This window comes from Bubalus kerabau, chromosome 22, assembly GCF_029407905.1.
Source record: "Bubalus kerabau isolate K-KA32 ecotype Philippines breed swamp buffalo chromosome 22, PCC_UOA_SB_1v2, whole genome shotgun sequence".
Taxonomy (NCBI): Eukaryota; Metazoa; Chordata; class Mammalia; order Artiodactyla; family Bovidae; genus Bubalus; species Bubalus kerabau.
The window spans coordinates 10,091,649-10,114,674 of record NC_073645.1 but is presented as its reverse complement, the minus strand read 5'-3'; the positions used below and the strand labels follow the sequence as shown (position 1 = coordinate 10,114,674).

Genomic DNA, 23,026 nt, shown 5'->3' with positions numbered 1-23,026 from the left:
AGGTGACCCTAGCACTCAGAACACTGTATTGATACTGCTTGGTTCATTGTTCCCTTTTCCATTGAAAGCTTCTAGAAGATAGATGATGTGTGTATATGTTTGCTACCATATCTGAAGTACATGGCAGTTAGAATTTCCTAAATATTTTTCTGTGGAACAACTAACTTACCATATTCAAGCTTATATGACTTTAGTATTTGTGACTAGCACTTCCCTTTTTTTCCCTATTATGTTTCAGTGCTTTGTAATGATTCAGCTGTGTCTTGAGACCCATTATGTCTCATAAATAGCTTCCAAGAATTAGATCAACCAGCATGCTTAAGATTTCCAGAAATGTGTCAGTTCAGTTCAGTTGCTCAGTCGTGTCCGACTCTTTGCAACCCCATGAATCTCAGCACGCCAGGCCTCCCTGTCCATCACCAACTCCCAGAGTTCACTCAGACTCACGTCCATCGAGTCAGTGATGCCATCCAGCCATCTCATCCTCTGTCATCCCCTTCTCCTCCTGCCCCCAATCCCTCCCAGCATCAGAATCTTTTCCAATGAGTCAACTCTTCGCATGAGGTGGCCAAAGTACTGGAGTTTCAGCTTGAGCATCATTCCTTCCGAAGAAATCCCAGGGCTGATCTCCTTCAAAATGGACTGGTTGGCTCTCCTTGCAGTCCAAGGGACTCTCAAGAGTCTTCTCCAACACCACAGTTCAAAAGTATCAATTCTTTGGCGCTCAGCTTTCTTCACAGTCCAACTCTCACATCCATACATGACCACAGGAAAAACCATAGCCTTGACTAGACGAACCTTTGTTGGCAAAGTAATGTCTCTGCTTTTGAATATGCTATCTAGGTTGGTCATAACTTTCCTTCCAAGAAGTAAGCGTCTTTTAATTTCATGGCTGCAATTACCATCTGCAGTGATTTTGGAGCCCCCCAAAAATAAAGTCTGACATTGTTTCCACTGTTACCCCATCTGTTTCCCATGAAGTGATGGGACCAGATACCATGATCTTCGTTTTCTGAATGTTGAGCTTTAAGCCAACTTTTTCACTCTCCACTTTCACTTTCATCAAGAGGCTTTTGAGTTCCTCTTCACTTTCTGCCATAAGGGTGGTGTCATCTGCATATATGAGGTTATTGATATTTCTCCTGGCAATCTTGATTCCAGCTTGTGCTTCTACCAGCCCAGTGTTTCTCATGATGTACTCTGCATATAAGTTAAACAAGCAGGGTGACAATATACAGCCTTGACGAACTCCTTTTCCTATTTGGAACCAGTCTGTTGTTCCATGTCCAGTTCTAACTGTTGCTTCCTGACCTGCATACAGGTTTCTCAAGAGGCAGGTCAGGTGGTCTGGTATTCCCGTCTCTTTCAGAATTTTCCACAGTTTACTGTGATCCACACAGTCAAAGGCTTGGCATAGTCAATAAAGCAGAAATAGATGTTTTTCTGGAACTCTCTTGCTTTTTTGATGATCCAGCGGATGTTGGCAATTTGATCTCTGGGTCCTCATTATTAGGCAATTTATCTGTGAAAAAGTCTACTTTGTATAAAGGTCATGCAGTCCAAATTTATAATTTGGAAAATGTAATTTGATTGTATAGCACAAGAGTACTATGTTGATGTGAAGGGTTTGGTCATCTTGGTTAAAACTGTAACATATGGGTTGATAATGCTTTTGAAGGAATTTGGGGAAATGAGCTCTGTAGCTGTCATTGTATAGCTGAATAATTATTTATAAAGTCACTTAATGACTCTACCTTTTTTGTGTGTGTTTTTTCCTAATGACACAATGGAATCATTATAACTTGCTTTATTTAAGTATCATTTCAAAAAATTAGAATTATTTATATGAAAACTCTAAAAACTAATAAAATTCTGTTGAAGTGGCTTAAAGATTCCAGTGCTTAATCTCATTTCTATTCTTTGCAGTGATTATGCTAGAATTAGCAATCTGTAAGGCATGTAGGCGGAGAAGGCAATGGCACCCCACTCCAGTACTCTTGCCTGGAAAATCCTATGGATGGAGGAGCCTGGTAGGCTGCAGTCTATGGGGTTGCTAAGAGTCAGACACGACTGAGTGACTTCACTTTCACTTTTCACTTTCATGCATTGGAGAAGGAAATGGCAACCCACTCCAGTGTTCTTGCCTGGGGAATCCCAGGGATGGTGGAGCCTGGTGGGCTGCCGTCTGTGGGTTTGCACAGAGTCGGACACGATTGAAGCGACTTAGCAGTAGCAGCAGCAGCAAGGCATGTAGGACTCCTTCTGGGGCTCTAGAGATCAGACTCGTCTGGGGCTCTAGAGATCAGACTCGGTCTGGCTTAAGCAAAAATGTAATTTAATTGATCATTTACTCAGAAAGGGTGGGTAGAGGGTGAGGAATGGGAAGGGATGGGACCCTGGGATTGAATTCCTCAGCATGGAGATTCTCTAAGGAAGAGACTCCGCTGGGTCAGCCTCAATAGCACATCCTTAGAAGCCTCAGCCATGGTCAGGCTGAGTTAAGAAGTAACTCTGCTACATATAATTGCACCAGTCTCCACCTCCTCAGCAAATATATATCCTTCAGTGGTGTAAGCAAATGATAAGCTCTGCTCGGTCCACCACTATTTGCTGAAAGTCGACACAACTATGCTGACCAAAGGCAAATCATTAGGTCTAGTTTGCTTTCTGAATATCACCTTTGTGTCTTCACAATTGGTGCTGTTGTGTGAATATGACGCTTGGTGTAAGAAAAGTAGATATATTTAATATATCTAAGCAGAGAATCCTGTTTTTTAGATTTTTTTTTTCCTCCAGCAGAAACCCATGACCCTGTTCTGAAATATAGAAGATTCTGTTTCTTTCATCTGTAAAAACAAAACAAAACTTTGTTTCCATTTTGTATCCTAGCACAACCAGCCTCTGTCTTTCAGGTCAATTAAAACTCATTTTTCTAATTATGGTTGAATGATCAGTTTTCATTGCAACACTGTGTGTCTTCCAGACAAGTGAAATCACAAGACGGAAAACGGCATTCTCATAGTTCGCCAAAAGTAGATAATTTTGAAAATGTAAAACAGCTGAGCTCACTTGACATTTCTTGATGTTGTCTGCTTCATCTGCCAGCAGAGGGGATGGCTAGAGAGCTCCCTTTCCTGATGATTTTTTTTTTCCCCCAGACTTCTGCCAAACTTAGAGAATTACATATAATTTACTAAAGAAGAGATGGTCCAGAAAGCAACATTTCTGTTTTAAAGCCTACTAGTGCCTGGAAAATAAATGTGAAGTAGTATTACAGCTGGTTCTTTTAAACACCTGGGTCATATACTTCCTTAATGGGGCCAAGACAGAAACATTGATTTTCATATTTATGTGAGAACTTGAAAGAGATCATAAATTATGGCTGTTGAGTCTAGCCTTAAGGTGGCAGTGAACTAAGATGATGTAGAAGGTGCACAACAGAGATGGAAACTTCTAGAGCACATCACAGGGTGTTTCTCAGGGAGATACAGCAGAGGGTTAATAGACATCTAACCTCAGTGCTTCCTTTTTTTTTTCCCCTCGAGAAATAAGATTAATTAAGGGTACATCAAATATATACCTTCTGGCATCTAGACACATCTGCAGAAAAAGAAACAGTAGGATATAAGAACTGGCTAGGAAAAAGGAAACCCTTCCTTTGGGAGACAAAATTTTAGTAACGTTTCTGAGTTGAAGTTGTGTAATTCAACTTGTGAGGAAGTGTTATTAATATGACTTTGTAAAGATGTTTGTTTGAATTTCAGCAAATATGGAAACATACGTTTTCAACATCTTGGTGCAGTGTTTAGGGATGCAGCCCAGTCAACCGACAAAAGGACTTACAGATGTAATATCCATTTCCTTAATGAGATTTGAGACAAAATCTGTTGTTATGCACAGATGTGCAGTGACATTTACCAAACATGTACTGATATTTTTGAATTGGGCACATTGTTCAAAATGTGCAAACCTGCAGGAAATGGTGTCACCATAACAGAAGCTGCCAGCAAAACCATCTCAGGAACTTGCCAGAGATTGAAGTTTATGACTGAGGTCCAAAATGTGTCATGTTTGGGGCCTCATTGATGTTCTGGGGACTCTCTATGTATTGCAGAGCCTATTGAAAATAAATCTCATTGAGGTGGAATGGTCACCCCACCTCTGCTTACTTTTCTAAAGGATTGTATGTCATCTGTTGGATCGTTTTTAATTCTAGAATTTTTCCAAGATTTGGATTCAGCTAAATTATATGAGGCCCGTTTATAATAGAATTAAGGGCCATCCAGAGAAATGAAGACAGGGAGATGCTTATGCCTAAAAGTTCCAGGCAGGAACATGTATGAGTTCTTCAGTCAGCAAACATGTATTGGTTCTTTTCTATGTACCAGTAACTGGAGACACCCTGCACTGGGGACTAAAAAGATGAACAAGACACACGTTTTACCCTCAAAGAGCTCTATGTTGTTGAAAGCCAGCATCTCATCTTATCATATTAACACACTCTGAGTCTTTATCATAATTTCCTGCTTGACCTTTAGGCTTTCCTAAACCTGTGTGCAATTCACCAAGTGATGTTTCTGTTTATTATTCTGAGGCAGTGAACCAACTTCATGACTGCTCTAAATTTGTTTTTTGTTTTTTTTAAAAACTCAGGATTCATTGTCTGTAGCCTACAAGTTGATGTTTGTTTCCTGCATGTTTAAAAGATGGCACCAGCATTAAAGGATATCCTTGAGTGAAGAACCTGCTAGGTGACAGTGACCATGTTGAGTATCTATCATGAGCTACTTCATTGATACCTGAGAAGAATTTCATGAGGATACATTATTATCTCAGTTTCCTAAAATTGACTGATGGAAGCTCAGATTACTTGCCCAAGGCCACACAGGCCCTGTGTAGAAGATACACAGGCCAGATTACTAACTCACATGATGTAGCATGCTGTTTCATGCCTCTAGTTTTCTATGCCTGAGCTTTTCAATTTGTGCAGAAAGAATTGCCTGAAACATTTCCTTCCTTAACATCAACAAAGGACATTACTTTTTTCTAGATATTTGGCTGTCTGGCATAAGACCTGTCACTAAACCATAATCTTTGTGTACAATGCCCCTTACAGGAGTATGTTACTTCAAAGTAACTATAATTATGTATTCATTCATTCATTCAAGTTTTTTCAAACTTTTTGACCAACCCAGTAGTTCTGACTCTCTACTCTCTGCATTGATCTGTTATTTCCTATAAAATCTTGCAGTTCAATTATTCCTTTGAGGTGATCCAATTCAATTTCCCACCTGATACAGGAATTCTTTCTCCCCTATTTTATCAGGTGGTCTACTGGAGCATTTCCTGTGGTGAGAAACATCTTAGGACAAGTTAGCCATTGCCGTGTTCTCTTTGTCTTTACATTGAGTCTGATCATCAGCCCTGTCAGTTCTAATTACTGGCTTAGTTCTATTCTTGACAAGTCAAAAGGAACTGCCTCTTAGTTCTCCAGAAGCATTATGGAGTAGATTTTGCTTGAGATAGAATGCTGCTGCTGCTGCTGCTAAGTCACTTCAGTCATGTCCGACTCTGTGCGACCCCATAGACGGCAGCCCACCAGACTCTCCCATCCCTGGGATTCTCCAGGCAAGAACACTGGAGTGGGTTGCCACTTCCTTCTCCAATGCGTGAAAGTGAAGTCGCTCAGTCGTCTCTGACTCTTAGCGACCCCATGGACTGCAGCCTACTAGGCTCCTCCATCCATGGGATTTTCCAGGCAAGACTACTGGAGTAGGGTGCCATTGCCTTAATTAAGGCTATTATCATAAGATGGAATAATAAACAAGTGAATGTATAAATAAAGAGGAAAACTAAAGAAAATTAACTTTGAGCAGCAAGAAGGTACTTGAGAACAAGATCTATATCTTTATCTTTGTGTAACCAGTGCCTAATACAGTTCTTGGCAAGTAGTAAGGTCTCGATAAATGTCTGAAGAATGTTTGTTATAAATATCTCCCAACTTTTAATTTCAGGCTAGCCCTTAACGCCACTATAAACAGCTTTATTGAATATAAACAGCTTTATTGAATTTACTTAAAGGTTAATAAACCCATCAAATCTTTTAGGACAGTTACTGAGTTTTCCCTTTCTCTTATCCAGAGTATCCTCAGTGTCTTCATTTTTATTTGCAGATAATTTTCCCCCTGGTAATCTAGTAACTTAATTACCCTAAAACATTTATTGAATTCTGTGAGGTGTCACACTACTCATGGTGGACCATGTATACATTCAGGTCCATGAATAACTCTGATGCAGGTCACAGTGATAAAAACCACACAGCAGACACAATCAGAAGTCTGTAGGAAAATAGAGAAATTCTAGCTGGGGTGAACTGGAAAGTCTTCATGGAGAAAGTGGTCTTTAAACTGACTCTTGAAAGACTACTAGAATTGTCATGATTAGAGAAAAATAATTAGAGCAAAGACTGGAAGGCAGAGAACGGAAGGGTAGATTTGGAAACTTGACAGTAGAATTATTGGGCAAAATAAAAGGTCTGTATAAAGGACTGTGAGAGATGAAGCTTGAATGGTAGTTTGTTGATTAAATGCAAAAATGAATAGGTTTTGGTTTATTTATTGGTAGTAGGCAGCCGTTGACAATTTTGTGGGCAGAGTAACAGGATTAGAATAGTATTTTATGAAGATCAGTCTTGCAAGACTGTCTTGGAGTAGCTTATTGCTTTAACGGTCCTTCTTTGTCAGTAGTTCACAAAGTGACAATGTGATTTTTATTGTTCTTCATTAGACAGAACTCAGTACTTTTGTCTTCATGACTATTATTCTCTGGAGGTCTTTTGGCTCTTCCTTTCTCTCTTGTTCCCTAATTTGTATCTGAGTTACAGAGAAAGCCTCTCATTTCCTAGAGGCTCATTTCCCCTTTCTTCCTTCTCTTTGTCCCAATATGCTTGACATTGTGCTTCATGTCAGGATTGTTTCAGATGACCTGAGGTTGATGGGTTTGCTTGTTTATGTCAGGGTTGTTTCAGATGACCTGAGGTTGAGGTTGATGGGTTTGCTTGTTTATGTCAGGGTTGTTTCAGATGACCTGAGGTTGATGGGTTTGCTTCTTTTTCATTTTTGTACCCCTACCTCCACCCACCAGCCCCCGCCCCAGCTATAAGCTTTATACAGAGCCAAGTGTCTTCAGGTTTCTAAATGATGGCACTTTGGTTTCATAGACGTTTACAACAGTACGCTGTGTTTCCTAAACAAGAACTTCCAGGAGAAAGACTGGGACGCCTAGGAATCACCTGCTTCCACAGCCAGGGTTTGTATTCTCAGACCCTGCTACTAATTAGCACTTAGCTTTTAGTGTTTATGGGCTTTGGCCAACACGAAGGGAGATGTGGTTAGAGTTCTGCATTAATTGAATTTGCTCTGGCACACTTGGCCTCACATATATCTGTCTCTGCTGCTCTTGATGGCTGCTGTCAGCTGGACTCAGGACGGTTCACATGGTTTTAATTTCAAAGATGACTTTTCGACACCACTGGGACTCACTGTGCATGAAAAATTGGGGCTTGTAGAGTGAAGCACAGTGCTGCTTGAGCTTTTTCACAGAAGGCCACCTAAAGACAGAAGGTAGTTCTAGAAATTCTGGAGGTGAGGGAAGGGGTTGTGCTAGGCATGACATGGTGTTGAGAGCCAGAAGTACAGTAGAAATTAGTCACAAGGAGCCTGCCTCACATGCAAAATACTTTTGAGGAAGGCTCCCTTATATTAAAACCTTGGGTAAAATATGCAGCCCATTTCAGTTTTAATTTCAAGAAATCTTCCCCACCTCCGTGATTGAAGTCAAATTTATATTTCTTTTTGCTCCTATGATATTTAGCAATGAGGACTCAGCAACTAACACACACACAGGGTGATAAATTGGGTCAGAAGAATAGGATGCAGAAAGCAGGTATTCTTCGTCCAGTTTCAGAAATATGTGAGAGTGAAAAGAAAGCAGGCTTTCGAGTCAGAAAGAAACTGACTCTTATTATATGTGTGACCTGGGCAATGACTTAGCTTCTCTGAGACGCAGTTTCCATATTGATAGAAAAGGGACAAGAATACTTTGTAGGATTAATATAGGCTAGATATAAGACATGAAGTTGTTATATCATGTAATAAATGCTGAATCATGTTACCAAAATAGTGCTCCTTAATATTTTTATATCTGTTCTAAAATACATCATCATCCATTTGGTCCTTTAAGTAGCCTTAACTTTTGTTTTTTGTTTGTTTGTTTTTTTATTTTTTAGCCTTAACATTTGAATGTGAATATACATTTTAAAATCATTACGTTAGTTAATGTTGTAGTATTTTCAAAAAGTTTATCATTTGGCCTTACCAGTTGCATTGTTCAAGGTATGAAAGAAAGTGAAAGTGAAGTTGCTCAGTCGTGTCCGACTCTTTGTGACCCCGTGGACTGTAGCCTACCAGGCTCCTCTCTCCATGGGATTATCCAGGCAAGAATACTGGAGTGGGTTGCCATTTCCTTCTCCAGGGGATCTTCCCGACCCAGGGATCAAACCTGGCTCTCCCACACTGCAGGCACATGCTTTAACCTCTGAGCCACCAGGGAAGTGATGTTGAGCAGAATTTAGAGGGAAAAAAAAATCTATTTCATTTCTTTTGCTTTATTAAAGGACAGCCCACTGTACCACATGCTTTCAAATATATGAAAATCATGACAACACTGATAAGTGGTTTTTCTACTATTAAGTTTATAGTAATGATTATCCTTATCTGCAATGTCCAATTTTATAATCCACTATCTTTATAGAATATGTATCATTAAAGAGATAACTTTTCAAGTCAAGAATGTTTAGAATATAACTCCCATACTAACAATGAGGCAGTCTGCACAGTGGAGGTATCAGCACTTTCCAGATAAATTGTGAACAGCAAATGGCCTGTTCTAATTATGAAGCATTTGTCTTAGAACATTCCAGCAGTTGGAATTGGCTTTAGGCAAACGTATGCCTTAATAATATTGGGAAACAGTTGTGGGCTTCATGGACCCCCTCAAGGTCTCTTCTAAGCTGATTCTGTAGCACTAAGTATCTGAGCGATTCAAGCTTCAAGAAAATGGGAGGAGGGTAGGGTGTAAAAATAAAGTTTCTGGGATTTCTGGAGCATACAATAAAGTACCTTATGGTATGAGCTGGTGCTCTTTTAATGTTGAAGGTGAAATAGAGCAAAGTAAGGACATCTTGTTCTTCCACCCACATTAAACCCTGCAAAGATTCTAGCTCATTCAAAGTTTAGATCAGCAGAAACTTAGATGAGACCCACCTGTTATCTGAGAATGTTCTCTGGAGAACAGTAAGACTTAGGGAAGAACAGATTACTCTGAAACCCTTGTCAGAAAACTCAACTTGTATTTTGCAGCCAAGAAATGTCACTTTGGAAAGCTCAAGTTGATAACCGGTTCTTTTCTGATGGAGATTATCATGGTCTACAATAATTTTTCCAGTGAAGTACAGAAATAGATTTTATTTGGACAAAATGTTTCACATACACCCAAAATTCAATTTAGAAAATACTTGATGAGCGCTACTTTGTGCTATCCTAGGCACAGGAGATGGAGAAGGCAATGGCACCCCACTCCAGTACTCTTGCCTGGAAATCCCTTGGACACAGGAGCCTGGTGGGCTGCAGTCCATGGGGTCGCTAGAGTTAGACACGACTGAGCGACTTCACTTTCACTTTTCACTTTCCTGCATTGGAGAAGGAAATGGCAACCCACTCCAATGTTCTTGCTTGGAGAATCCCAGGGACAGGGGAGCCTGGTGGGCTGCCGTCTATGGGGTCGCACAGAGTTGGACACGACTGAAGCGACTTAGCAGCAGCAGCAGCAGGCACAGGAGAAGCATGTAAAGAGAATACGAATATTGATATGCTGGGCTCAGTGTTCACCCCTTTATTGGCTGAGCCGAGGGAACTCTCTGGAGTCCTGTGGGGAGGACTGGAAATAGTCTGGAAACTTAGGGAAGTGTCTGTTTACTAAATAAGTCTCGTTTGAGAAAGTGAAAGTGTTAGCCTCTTAGTCCTGTCCGACTCTTTGTGACTTCATTGACTACAGCCCATCAGGTTTCTCTCTTGATGGAATTCTCCAGGCCAGAATACTGGAGTTGTTAGCCATTCCCTTCTCTAGGGGATCTTTCCGACCCAGGGATCAAACTTGGGTCTCCAGTATTACAGGCAGATTCTCTACCATCTGTAACAATTTGTATGTCCCTGTGGATGTAGACCTGGGTTTCCCAAGTGGTACTAGTGGTAAAAAAAACCTGCCTGCCAATGCAGGAGATGTAAGAGACAGGGGTTCGATCCCTGGGTCAGGAAGATTCCCCTGGAGGAGGGCATAGCAATCTGCTCCAGTATTCTTGCCTGGAGAATCAGAGGAGCCTTGGGGGCTACAGTCCATAGAGTCGTACAGAATTAGGCACGACTGAAGTGACTTAGTACGCATGCATGCATGGATGCATACCAGCTAAGTATTACCTCTTCCCTCACCATGCTTCCTGTCTCCTTTTCTGGGGTAATCCTTTGTCTAAGATACTTAGAGCAGGGACTCTTAATCTTAAGGGTGCCATGGACCTATTTGTCACTGATGAAGCATATGGACTCATCTAAAAATGATTATTAAAGCATAAAACAGGATTACATAGAGCTGTTCACATTGAAATAGAGTGATAAAACATTTAATAATTAATTGTGGTAAAATAAAATAAGATCTAGAGGTCCAGTTAACTACCATAATCTCAAAATAATGATGAATGTAAATTATATTTAAGATATCCTCAACAAATGTAGGATGATATAAAAATAGCCATGTTTTCTACAGTAAAGTGATTTGTTGCCTCTATTTTTTTAAGATTATTTATTTTATTTTTAGTTGTGCTGGGTCTCTCTTGCTGCACATAGGCTTTCTCTAGTTGCCGTGAGCAGGGCCTCCTCTTCATTGCAGTGCAGAGACTTCTCATTTTGGTGGCTTCTGTTGTTGCGGAGCACAGGATCTAGGCACCTGGGCTTCACTAATTGCAGTGGGCGGGCTCAATAGTTGCAATGTGCGAGCTTAGTTGCCCGTTGCACATGGAATCTTTTCAAATCAGGGATCAAACCTGTGTCTCCTGCACTGGCAGGTGGATTCCTATCCGCTGTACCACCAGGGAAGTCATGTCGCCTACACTTAGAAAAGATATGCTCAATTTCAGTAACAGAGTAGTAAAAATAAAGATGTTGTTTTCTCATCTCACATTCATGAATCCCTTGCATTCCTTCTGCAGACTCCTTTGGGTTCCGTGGACCCTGGGTGTCTCCATTCAAACTTCTGTAACAAACACCGCAGACTGGTTGCCTTAAACAACAAAGAATTTGCTCACAGTTTTTCTCACAGAACTTACAGGAGGTGTGGAGTTCAAGATCAGGGAGCTACTACAGTGGAGTTCTTGGTGTGAGCTCTCTTCCCAATTATATCCTCAAGTGGCATTATCCTGATGTGTGCATTGGGGGAGGGAGAGAGACTCCTTTTCTATAAGGGCACTAAACACTTCATGAGGGCTTCATCCTCAGAACTTCATCTAGACCTGATAACTTCCTGTACTATTGTGATTTGTAATAAAAAATATAATATATATTTGGTCTTCATCTCTTTTCTGGCATTGAGCTCCTAAAATCCTTGGAATTTCATTCTTGGAATTTCCTAAGTGAGGAAAGCAACTAATCATCGACCAGGTTTGGCAGGAACAATAGTTTGTTGGCCTCTGCACTAGACCATGAGTTTCTTGAGGGCAGGAATTGTCGGCCTATTTTCTGTTCCTCATATACAGCAATAGTCTCAACTAGATTGGTGTGAAATAAATATGGGCAGAATAAACCTTTGAGTCATGTGGTCTATACCCACACATGCTTTCTGAGAATTCTTCCAAAATTTGAATTTGGCAACAGATGTATTCCTTGATAGGAGAATTTCAGCCAAACCAGATTTGTGGTTTCATAGTCCAGCACAGTTTTATGTCTCATTCTTCTATGATTTTGGTGCCTCCTAAACAAAGGCCCATTTTACCTCTGTTGAAAGTATTCTTGGTATACCCATGCACTTAAGAGATCCCAGGGTGAAAGTAACTTGTATCTTTTCCATATAGTTCAATCTGGCCTCAACCTGAAGAAAAAAATGACAAATGTTTCAGTAGAGAATTTTAGATACATAATTGAATGAAAGAGAAAATTACCTTCAGCCAGACCTTTTTTCTGCTTTATGCTCTTCTGACTTCTTTGTTCATCAACAGCAGTCATTGTGAAAATCGCAGGAATTTTGTTCCTGAAGTGCTTATCCCCTACAGAGATTAATACACCACTTACGATCAAAGGTAAATGGGTTTTTTAAAAAGCGTTCTCCTCAAGTTTTGGAAGCAACAGACTTATACTCCAACAGGCTGTTTAAGAAGCAAGATACTAATCAAGCTTCAGTATAACCACGCTTCTGACAACACAGCAAGGTGATTGTTAGCCATGCTTGTCCACCTGTATAAAATGCTGACCTCACCAATATGCATATTGGCTGCATATAAAAAAGATGTTGGCATCTTGCCCAAGGTCATGGAAAAACTTGCAATTTCCTCAAGCCATATTCATTATCATACACAATATCTGAAACATGGTTTTAGACAGTTCAACAGCCCATGTAAATGGAAGTAGAAGATAAAAATACTGAATTCTGTGAACTTATTTTTGGAGATCATTTTTCCAACACATGAATCATGATATCTAATAAATTCACTTTAGATATTTAAATGTAATCTTAGAGTCTGACTAGGCATATATATATATATATATATATATTTTGCAGGTGAATTTCATGTAAATAAATTATATTAATTAACAATTATACCCAGTGGTTATTAAATAAAAAGCAAGTTTCTTGAGTTGGGGGAGGTTATAAGAAACGAGACGGGGACTTTTCTGTGAGGGAATATGGTACATTCTTATTTGAGGTAACATAATATAGACATTAGAGATGATTGACAATATTAGCAACATGTGTAAAGTGCTAATGAGTGACACAGTTAGATACAGCTATAGCAATTCATAGGACTAAAGGTTGCTGATCAGGAGAGACCACAGATGGACAATGGACTTGGACGTGTGAACTAACACTAATAATGCTGCGGGTAACTTAGTACACACATACCCCACTACTGCCCTCCACCCCCGCATCCGCCCCAAGCTTTTGCTGTTACCCGCACTGTGTCTTATTCACTTAGACCCTCCTCACTTCATTCCTGAGTTACTGTGGCCTCTGTCTCGTGCTCATCACTGCTCGTCTGAATCTGGGCACACAGTGTACGATCAGACAGTTCTCCTCACGCTGAGCTTTCATCGCAGGACCGCCCTGTCCCGCGGTTTGTACATCAAGTGCGCATTTGGTGACACTGATGATGGTCTGTATTCTGCTTGACTAGGTGTTTCTGAATCCAATGTGTCCCTTCTGGATTAGTCTTTCTCAGCTATCACCATGATCTTATCTTTGGGTTTCAGAGATTATAATAGAAGCCTTTATATACTGTTACCAGGGGTGTGCATTGTGAAGTCTTTCTGTAGGGCAAAGTCTTAAAACGCATCTATGCTTTATTTCATTCTAACATTATGCTTCCAATCATGCCTTTGAGATGTGTTTAAAAAACCCATATCATAGTAAAGCTATTTTTATTGCTGCTATTTTTTAAAATAACACAATTTGTTGGTTATCCTAATTGGTCCCTTGGAGGGAGGAGTATCTATACTCAAAATACCTGGGAAACATTAAAAATGATGGTGAATATAGAAAATACTATTTTTTTTCTAGGAAGCATTTTACTTTTTTTAATTTCCCCATGGTGTGTCCTTTAAAATTGTGGTTCTTTTGTTCTGTCTTTTTAAGATCTCTGCTAGCTTCCTGTTGTTCATCAAATTAATCCTTGCTTCTTCTGCCTGGCTTCCAGGACCCTGCATCAGCCTGCTCTCAAATTGTGTAGCAGCCCTGTAGAAATCTCAGACATTTCAGTCTGTTTTTATCTCTGACTGGACTCCCAGAGCCCAGACTCATTCCTAATGGTGTTCTTGTTTATGTACTTTCCCCACTTGACTGCCCTTTGTCTATCTCTGTCCTAGTTCAACTTCTGTTGTTTTTCAAAGTTCAAATGAATCTTGTCAAGATTTTCTCAGTCCCTCGTGGTGGTATCATCCAGTTCTGTGGTTCATCTCAAGTAAACAGGTGTTCTGGAAAAGAGCCTGGATTCAACTGAAGGAACTAGAATGTAACTGGAGAATACCTGTGAGATGAGCTTTGTTTTCTGATGAAGGTTCATTTATGAAGGCTATTTGGAATGGAGCCATGTACACACCAGTCCTTACTGCCTTGTTCTTTTTCTACTTAACTGAACATCTGTTTTCTTCAATAAAGAACTGGCTAAGGGAGAAGTCATGTTTTCTTTCCAAGCTTCAAATAATTGTTCAAGGAAAAATTAGGTAAAATTCAAAAAAATAAAGGTTTACTCTATTTACTCAATAACCCTTTTATCATCTTCTCCCTCTGTGTGTTACTTCAAGCATCTTCCCTCACGGCACATACATGGCCTACTTATTCCAACATTTTCTCTACTTCCTTACCCCAAATCTTGATCTATTGCATTCACTGGGCTTGGTCTGAGAACTGTGAAGAAAAGAGAACTGCATTCATTCATATTTCTATGTTTGATTCATTAAATTATGAGTGCTCAGTTGCTCAGTTATGGTTGACTCTTTGTGACCCCATAGATTGTAGTCTGCCAGACTCCTCTGTCCATAGCATTCTCCAGGCAAGAATAATGGAGTGGGTAGCCATTCCTTTCTCCTGGATATCTTCCCGACCCAGGAATCAAACTCAGATCTTTTGTATTGCAGGTGGATTCTTTACCCCCACACCACCTGGATTTCCCTCATTGAACTATAACCTGGCCCCATTCACTGGTCTTGCTCAAACCTGTGCACAGCCCTTCTCTACCCTATACTCTGTGGGTACGATGTATGCATGGATGTGTCTGACTCTTTGAGACCCTATGGACTGTAGCCCACCAGGCTCCTCTGTCCTTGGGATTCTCCAGGCAAGAATACTGGAGTAAGTTGACATTTCCTACTCTAGCAGAACTTCTGACCCAGGGATCGAACCACATCTCTTGCATCTCCTGCATTAGCAGGCAGATTCTTTACCATTAGCGCTATCTGGGAAGTCCATTATGAAAATTTGCAGACATACATAAAAATAGAGAGCATAGTAAAATCTGCCTGTTAAATACTCATCACACAGATTCATTATCAACATTTTTAGCATACTCTTCTTTTATTTATTTTTTTTTCATACTCTTCTTTTAAAAGAAAGTTTTATCTTAATATTTTTGTTTTCTTACACTGTAACATCTGTCTTTTTTCTAAAACTTGTCTTTTAGTCATGTACTTATTAGATCAAATGGTGTCTATCCTGTGGTTTTGAGTTTCTGAACTTAATCATTGTCAAAGCCAGTGGTATGGGAGAACAGAAATTAAAATTCAACAAACGTATCTAATATAGTTTTGTATGGTAACTGTGGGTGCAGGTTACAATTTAATTGTAATTATTATTTCTATTCTATTAACTCCTAAACCTGAATTTACACCTACATTTTTTACAATTAAATATGATCATGTGAGTCATTAACACTATTCTGGTTAATTACCAAGTGTTACTTGTGAACCTCTCTTCACGTGATTTTCTTTCTATACAAGTAAATACTTCCAATGTGTACTTAGACCTTATCATCCCTTGAGAACCTAAGAGTGACAGAAACCTTCCTTATAGATAGTAATACTAGTGTTAAATTATGAACTACATTTAGTCTGTAAGAACTTGTCTTCTTAACTAAATAGAATAGCATTAGGATATTAGCTTTAAACGAAGGTTAATCACTTTCATTCCTCTGAATAACTCACCACTTTTACACAGTATAGTTCACTGTTGAAGTTTTCTAATTTTAACCTATTTGTTTCTTTTTCCCCAGCTCTTGTAAATGTGAAACTCTGGGCCATTGATCGACAATGTTTTCAGACGATAATGATGAGGACAGGACTTATCAAGCATACCGAGTATATGGAATTTTTAAAAAGGTAGGATGCTTTTCTTTTCTCCTGAGAGTGTTTTATTGTCTTTTCAACATTTTCCTGAAATGCAGCCCAGGGAACACTTTCTGCCTTTATCTCAGTCTTATTAGCCAACTAATTTATGGACGTACAAGATTTTGGACTGGCTTCTTTCTATTTCTGCTGCCAAATTTCATGATATGTGGTTAAGTCGGAACTTCAGAGTTTCATTCAATATTCTGTTATAGAGGAGAGAAACAAGTGAGTATCTGCATGAACAAAAAAGGATATTGAGGTCATCTCTATTTATCAGTTAATATATTGTAACTCTTCTCAAGCAACCCACAGTATAAGACTGAATCATCTCTTATATGAAGTTTCATATTAAAGATCAGATGACTAAGGTGAAAAAGTTCCAAGAAAACAGCTTATTATTCTTTAATCCTGAGTTTAATTTCCAAAATTAAATTCATTTTATGTTGCAGTTCTGAAGTATCAAAGACTTTTCTTGTCTTTATATTATATATTATCATAATAACTCAATATACCATGGGAATTAGAATGAAACACCAGTTTTCATTTCTTAGGAATATACTGGTATTCATTGAAATTAATTTGTCTCTAAGCTTATTTTAGAGAAACTATATTATTTTGTCATTAAAAATAATATTGACAACTTTGCCTTTTTTCAGAAAGTAGTTATTTTGTACAATTTTTCTTTTGAAAATAGAACCATCTTTAAGTAGTTATATATAGAGTATGTGAGCTAAATGGGGGTGCAACACCAATTAAGATTTCATTTTCATTTTTGAGAGCTAAAATGTTAAACTGGCCTTTTCATTTTATATTTTTATTTTTGGCGAATAAATGACCTAAGTTGAACTAAAAAAATTGAATTCATACTTTGTATCAGTGATACAAAAGTTTTAATGGATATTTATTGAATTTTCTTAAATGGAATTGTATACTTGGATATTTCTTTTAGTTTGTTTATGATTAACTGTTCATACATTTTTCATTTCTGCTATTTTTCTTTATATTCTTGCTAAAATTCAAATATGTCAAGTGATAATGTGTTAAAAAAATTACTGTGTTGGTAGGGTGTCAGTTTTTTATCTCAGTGTGATTTAGTGAAACACTTAGGAAAAGTGGAAATGGGAATTTCTGTTTAAATGTTAGTATAGTTCACAAGGAAATGATTCAAGTGCCAAATGATATGGCACTTGTATTAATATGCATATAGATATATGTTGATATGTGTATTGATATATAGATGTGTGTATGTGAATGGAGAGAGATGGAAGGAGACAGAGTGAATATTCACTGTAAGCCTCTATCCAAGTGCAAGTTACTGATTTTCTTATGACATAGCCCTGAAACAGAAAGATCCCAATTGGTATTCAGTGAAATGCTTGTTTGTGGGACAGAACTCACTGTCTCACATACCTAGGAGCTGGGTACTCACCACACTGACTTCAGCTTCCATAAGTTTTCATAATGAAATGGAACTGTGGCAATGCTGTCTTGCATGACACCAACAAAAACTTTTTAGAGGCACAGTTTCAGGAAATTGGAGATGCCTCCGTGCTGTGTGTGTGTGTGAGTGAGAAATTCACCCAGGATAAACTTTTATTTTTGTAGTCTCAGAGCTGTTCAAATTTGTCATCTATTTTGACAATTCAAACCTTAAGCCATAAAAGTTGGTTCTCTAGGATTTGTGAACATTCCTTGTTGGTCATCTTAGAGCAAGTGGAGTTTAACTGATTTAATACAAAAGAGTTAGGCACTGACTTTGATGTCACTTTGCATCTGGCCACTCTGTAAGACATCAAGTCCACATCATTTGCATACACAGTACTGGGCTGGGAGTCCAGAGAGATGGCACAATGACCTCTGTTGCCTCGGGCTGGTTTTAATCTTCCTAAATTATGACAGTGACCAGCTGGCTCCCTCTATAACCTTTCAATGGCTGGCAGTTCCTGTTGAATTAGCTATAGCCTCATTAACTGGTTATTTAAGGTCCTGCCCCAGCCAGTGGCTCCCTGCTTTTTCAGCCTTGTTTCTTCTTGCCCCGGGGCAAACCTAATGATTCCAGGTGCTCAAGCAGACACAGTGCTTTTTACACAGCATCCTGCCTCTGTTGCCCTTTCCCCCACAGTCAGTGTTCAAGTCTTAACTAACTAAAAGCTTCCCTTTCCATTGATACTGTTGTTTCTACTGAGAAGTAACCTCTCCTTCCTCTGAAGCCTCATTTCTACCATGTTTTCTACTATATTATAACCTCACTACTAAACTTAACTCTACTTTTAAGCTATAAACTTTTAAGGACTAGAGCTATTTCTTAAGCATCTTGATACTCTTCTTTGGCACAAAGCTTGTCATTTTGTAGACAGGCATTTTATAAAAGGACAGTAAGTGTGGGGCAAGTATGTAATTTGCAGGGCCCACTGGAAAATAAAATTCAAGGCTTTTTTTGCAAAAATAGGGAAACATTTCAAGTCACTGGTGGCATAGTATTAAACAAAGCATAGGAATAGTCTAATCTTGCTGCTGCTGCTGCTAAGTCGCTTAAGTTGTGTCCGACTCTGTGCGACCCCACAGATGGCAGCCCACCAGGCTCCCCCGTCCCTGGGATTCTCCAGGCAAGAACACTGGAGTGGGTTGCCATTTCCTTCTCCAATGCATTAAAGGGAAAGGGGAAAGTGACACGACTCTTAGTGACCCCATGGACTGCAGCCTACTAGACTCCTCCGTCCATGGGATTTTCCAGGCAAGAGTACTGGAGTGGGGTGCCAGTGCCTTCTCCGTCTAATCTTGGGTCCTGCACTATTATCCTAGTGAAATTAAAAGTGAATAATACTTATTCCTCCATTTTCCAAAGTTAATGTGTTCTGTCATTTATTTGGCAAAGCTGTTGAGATGCCATATATTCTCCAAGGAAATGATAGATCATGTCAAAAACTAAGATGATCAAAATTGAACTTGTCTATCATAACTTCAGAATTATTATTTCCCTGTATATTGTAGATTTTAAAAATTTGCTTAGCATTCTTTTACATTATGTAAAAGATTTAACATTTCATATAGTTAAGTCAACCAAATTTTTTTCCTTTATAGTTTCATGTTTAGAAAGACTTATTGTGTCATAAAAATATAGACAACTCTAAAATTCTCTGTAGCAGCGTGTGTGTGTGTGTATGTGTGTGCATGTACATGCACGTGGAGGGGTGTTTTTGTCTAGTGCACTTGCTAAATATAACTTTGATCTGAATTTTTCTACTATAGATGCATGCACTATTTTGTTAACCAGTTAAAGCAATTGTGACAGTATAAGGAAAAAAGAAAAACTCTAGGAAATGGTTTTAGAAATCATCAGAATTCTTTGCAGTGAGGGTCTCTGTTGGACATAGGAATGCCTTCCTGATGAAGTGATATCAAGGGTAGAGAGAGACAGACTAAAAGAGAAATGATTCTGTTATCACTGCTCATCTCCCCATGCCACTCGTCTTTACTTTTCTAAACAAACAGTAAATTTGAAGGGTAGGAAAAAGGGACACATCAGGCGTGGAAATGCAGAGCCAAAATGCAAGGGTTTCTTTCTTACAGTCAGTTTTTAATTTCGTTTCAGTGTTTTAACCCATTTTATAGATACTAGTCATGGGGTTTGGCTTCCTTTTTGCTATTAAATGCCACATCAAACGTGGTTCTGGTTCTTTAATGCTGTTAGTCCATTCTCTTTTGTGCTTATATTTCACATTCCCTGATGAAAACACAGATGTTCCTATGCAAGCATAGCAAAAAAAAAAAAAAAAAAAATTTTTTTTTTTTCATGGAGCAGTGTTACTAAGCAAGGCACGATTTTTGTAGGTCCAGTAGCAGTTTTGTCAGTTGCCAACATTTTTCATCTTCTTTGGCTACTGAAAAATGGACTTGTTTCACAGATGGATACTAAAAAATGAGCCAAATAACTGCCAGAGTCAATTTGTGTCACGTTTTCCTGAGCATTTTCTCTGTGCCGCTCTTGGCACACACATCTATACCCAGAGGAGCGTTAGAATGCAGCTGTGTGACCAATGGGATATACTTGTAGGAACTGGGTTTTCTGTTCGGCCCAAACTATGATGCTGCTGCTGCTGCACCTCCTATTTATCTTAATGCCTCACTGACAAATCAGAGACACAACAGGGACTGTTTGGAATTTAAATTACTCAGTCAAGCCTGCCGATCCTCAAAAAAAAAAAAAAAAAAAAAAAAAAAGTAATACTTTTCTTGATCCACTAAGGAATCTTTTGTTAAGGCAGGTAATTTTGTATCATCATTCTGCATAAAACCTTTCTATGACTACTTCTCACTCTTAAGATAGAGTAGTTCTTTGGCATTGTCTCCAAATCCCTATTTCCTTTTGGCCACTGCTCACCTCTGCAGGTTCATCTCACTCTCCATCTTCTTCCTCGTCTTCTCATTGGCTCTTTGCTCTAGTCACATTCAGTTCAGTCCAGTCGCTCAGTCGTGTCCGACTCTTTGCAACTCCATGGACTGCAGCATGCCAGGCCTCCCTGTCCACCGCTAACTCCCGGAGTTTATTCAAACTCATGTCAAGAAGAAGAGTGGACTTCTGGTAAATCATAGAGCAACAATGCTGAATTACTCCTTCTGCCACAGTTTTCTTGTGGAAAGCGCTGCTGCACATTTGGTGCTGTGTACTGTGTTAGTCACTCAGTCAAGTCCAACTCTTTGTGAACCCATGGACTATAGCCTGCCAAACCCCTCTGTCCATGGAATTCTTCAGGCAAGAATACTGGAGTGGGTAGCCATTCTCTTCCCTGGGGGATCTTTCCAACCCAGGGATCAAACCCAGGTCTCCTGCTTTGCAGATAGATTCTTCACTGTCTGAGCCACCAGGGAAGCTCAATATAAAGGTTCCTTATTCTATATGCCCATTCCTAGGGAGGAAGGCCAAATCTGGTTTGCTATTCCACCTTATCCTCTAAAACAATAATACTTGTATACACACCTAACATAATTAAATATGTTACTTACATATGTGTATTAGAAAAGTAAGTACCTTTTCTTCTAGAAACTCCTGCTAACTCTTATATATCAGAATGGCCTTCACTATGAGGATAATTTCATTTTGGTTTGACTGTGACTTCAGCCTCTACCCTAGAACAAAACTTGTTGAATCTTCTCTTTAATTGCTTTACATTTCTCTCATCCAGTAGTTTTTGCCATACCTGCCATTAGCAGGTGCCTACATAACAATTCATCTTCATGTCTGGTCTGATATAGCAATAATGATTGTATTTTAGATTTAGAAAAATTAAACACAAGATAGTTTATCTCTGTTGACATGTTATAGGTATAGCAGTTGAGTCTTAGAGCCCAGAATAAAGTCATATTTACTTAGAAAGAAAACTTAGAACCCAGGCTTATGAATTCTCCATCTGAGTATACTACAATATATGGACTCAAGTTCATAGTCTGTATATTATGAAGCTCTTCACTGTTGCAAGCTTAACATGAGAGTGGGTTGGTGGTATTATTTTTCCCTCTCCAGAAAGATAACTTACAAAAAGTATTAATTTGTTATCATATAGACTTTTTTTTTCTATACTCTCTATATATGTATTTTATTTTTTGGACATGCATCATGGCATATGAAATTAAAAGACGCTTACTCCTTGGAAGGAAAGTAATGACCAACCTAGACAGCATATTCAAAAGCAGAGACATTACTTTCTCATCAAAGGTCCGTCTAGCCAAGGCTATGGTTTTTCCTGTGGTCATGTATGGATGTATGGATGTGAGAGTTGGACTGTGAAGAAGGCTGAGCCCTGAAGAACTGATGCTTTTGAACTGTGGTGTTGGAGAAGACTCTTGAGAGTCCCTTGGACTGCAAGGAGATCCAACCAGTCCATCCTAAAGGAGATCAGTCCTGAGGGTTCATTGGAAGGACTGATGTTGAAACTGAAACTCCAATACTTTGGTCACCTGATGCAAAGGGCTGACTCATTTGAAAAGACCCTGATGCTGGGGAAGATCAAGGGCAGGAGGAGAAGGGGACAACAGAGGATGAGGTGGTTGGATGGCATCACTGACTCAATGGACATGGGTTTGTCTGGACTCCAGGAGTTGGTGATGGACAGGGAGGCCTGGCATGCTGCATTTCATGGGGTCACAAAGAGTTGGACATGACTGAGCGACTGAGCTGAACATGGCATATGGGATCTTAGTTCCCTGACAAGGGATTGAGCCTGGAGGAGTGGAATCAACCATTGGATTTCGAGAGAGGTTCCTATACTCTATATGATTTAATTTCAGCCTTGGGATAATGAAAATTTAAATGCCTTGCAAGTATTTCTTTCTCTGATCCAGTTTAAAATCTAAAAAATTTCGTATTCTTAACTGAATCCAACAGGTTACCTTATTTCACAGATTTTTATTTTTTATCATATTTATAAAAGAACATAGAGATGTAGAGTTCTTAGAGTAGAATATAAACTTGTAAAGGATATAAGAGTTTTCTCATTCCACTAATGGGAGAGCCAAGACCTAGACCAATTATGTTGCCCAGGGTCACACAGGCAATTGATAGTATGGTTAACCCTTGAACAATGTGATGATCAGGGCACCAGCCCTTTTGCAGTCAAAAACTGGAGTGTAACTTGTAGTCAGCCCTCTATATTATGATTCCTCTATATCTACCATACCACATCATCAGTTCCAACCAACCATGGATTGTGAGACACTGTAGTGTTTACTGTAGAAAAAAAAATGTCACTGCTGTTCAAGGGTCAACTATATACTGATCAAATTCTCTGCCCTAAAGTAAAGATGAGATTTTGCTATTGTATAGAATGTCAGCT

General features: G+C 39.1%; 1 protein-coding gene across 28 annotated transcripts in view; it reads left to right on the top strand.

The window, feature by feature from the left end:
- Window positions 1–23,026, top strand: part of PRKG1 (protein kinase cGMP-dependent 1) — a 1,681,227-nt gene that overhangs the window by 1,157,009 nt on the left and 501,192 nt on the right. For all 28 annotated transcript variants that reach the window (XM_055561124.1, XM_055561106.1, XM_055561119.1 and 25 more), the window contains one exon: window positions 16,082–16,187. In XM_055561124.1, coding sequence (XP_055417099.1) covers window positions 16,082–16,187 — 106 coding nt within the window. The remainder of the gene's footprint in view (window positions 1–16,081; window positions 16,188–23,026) is intronic.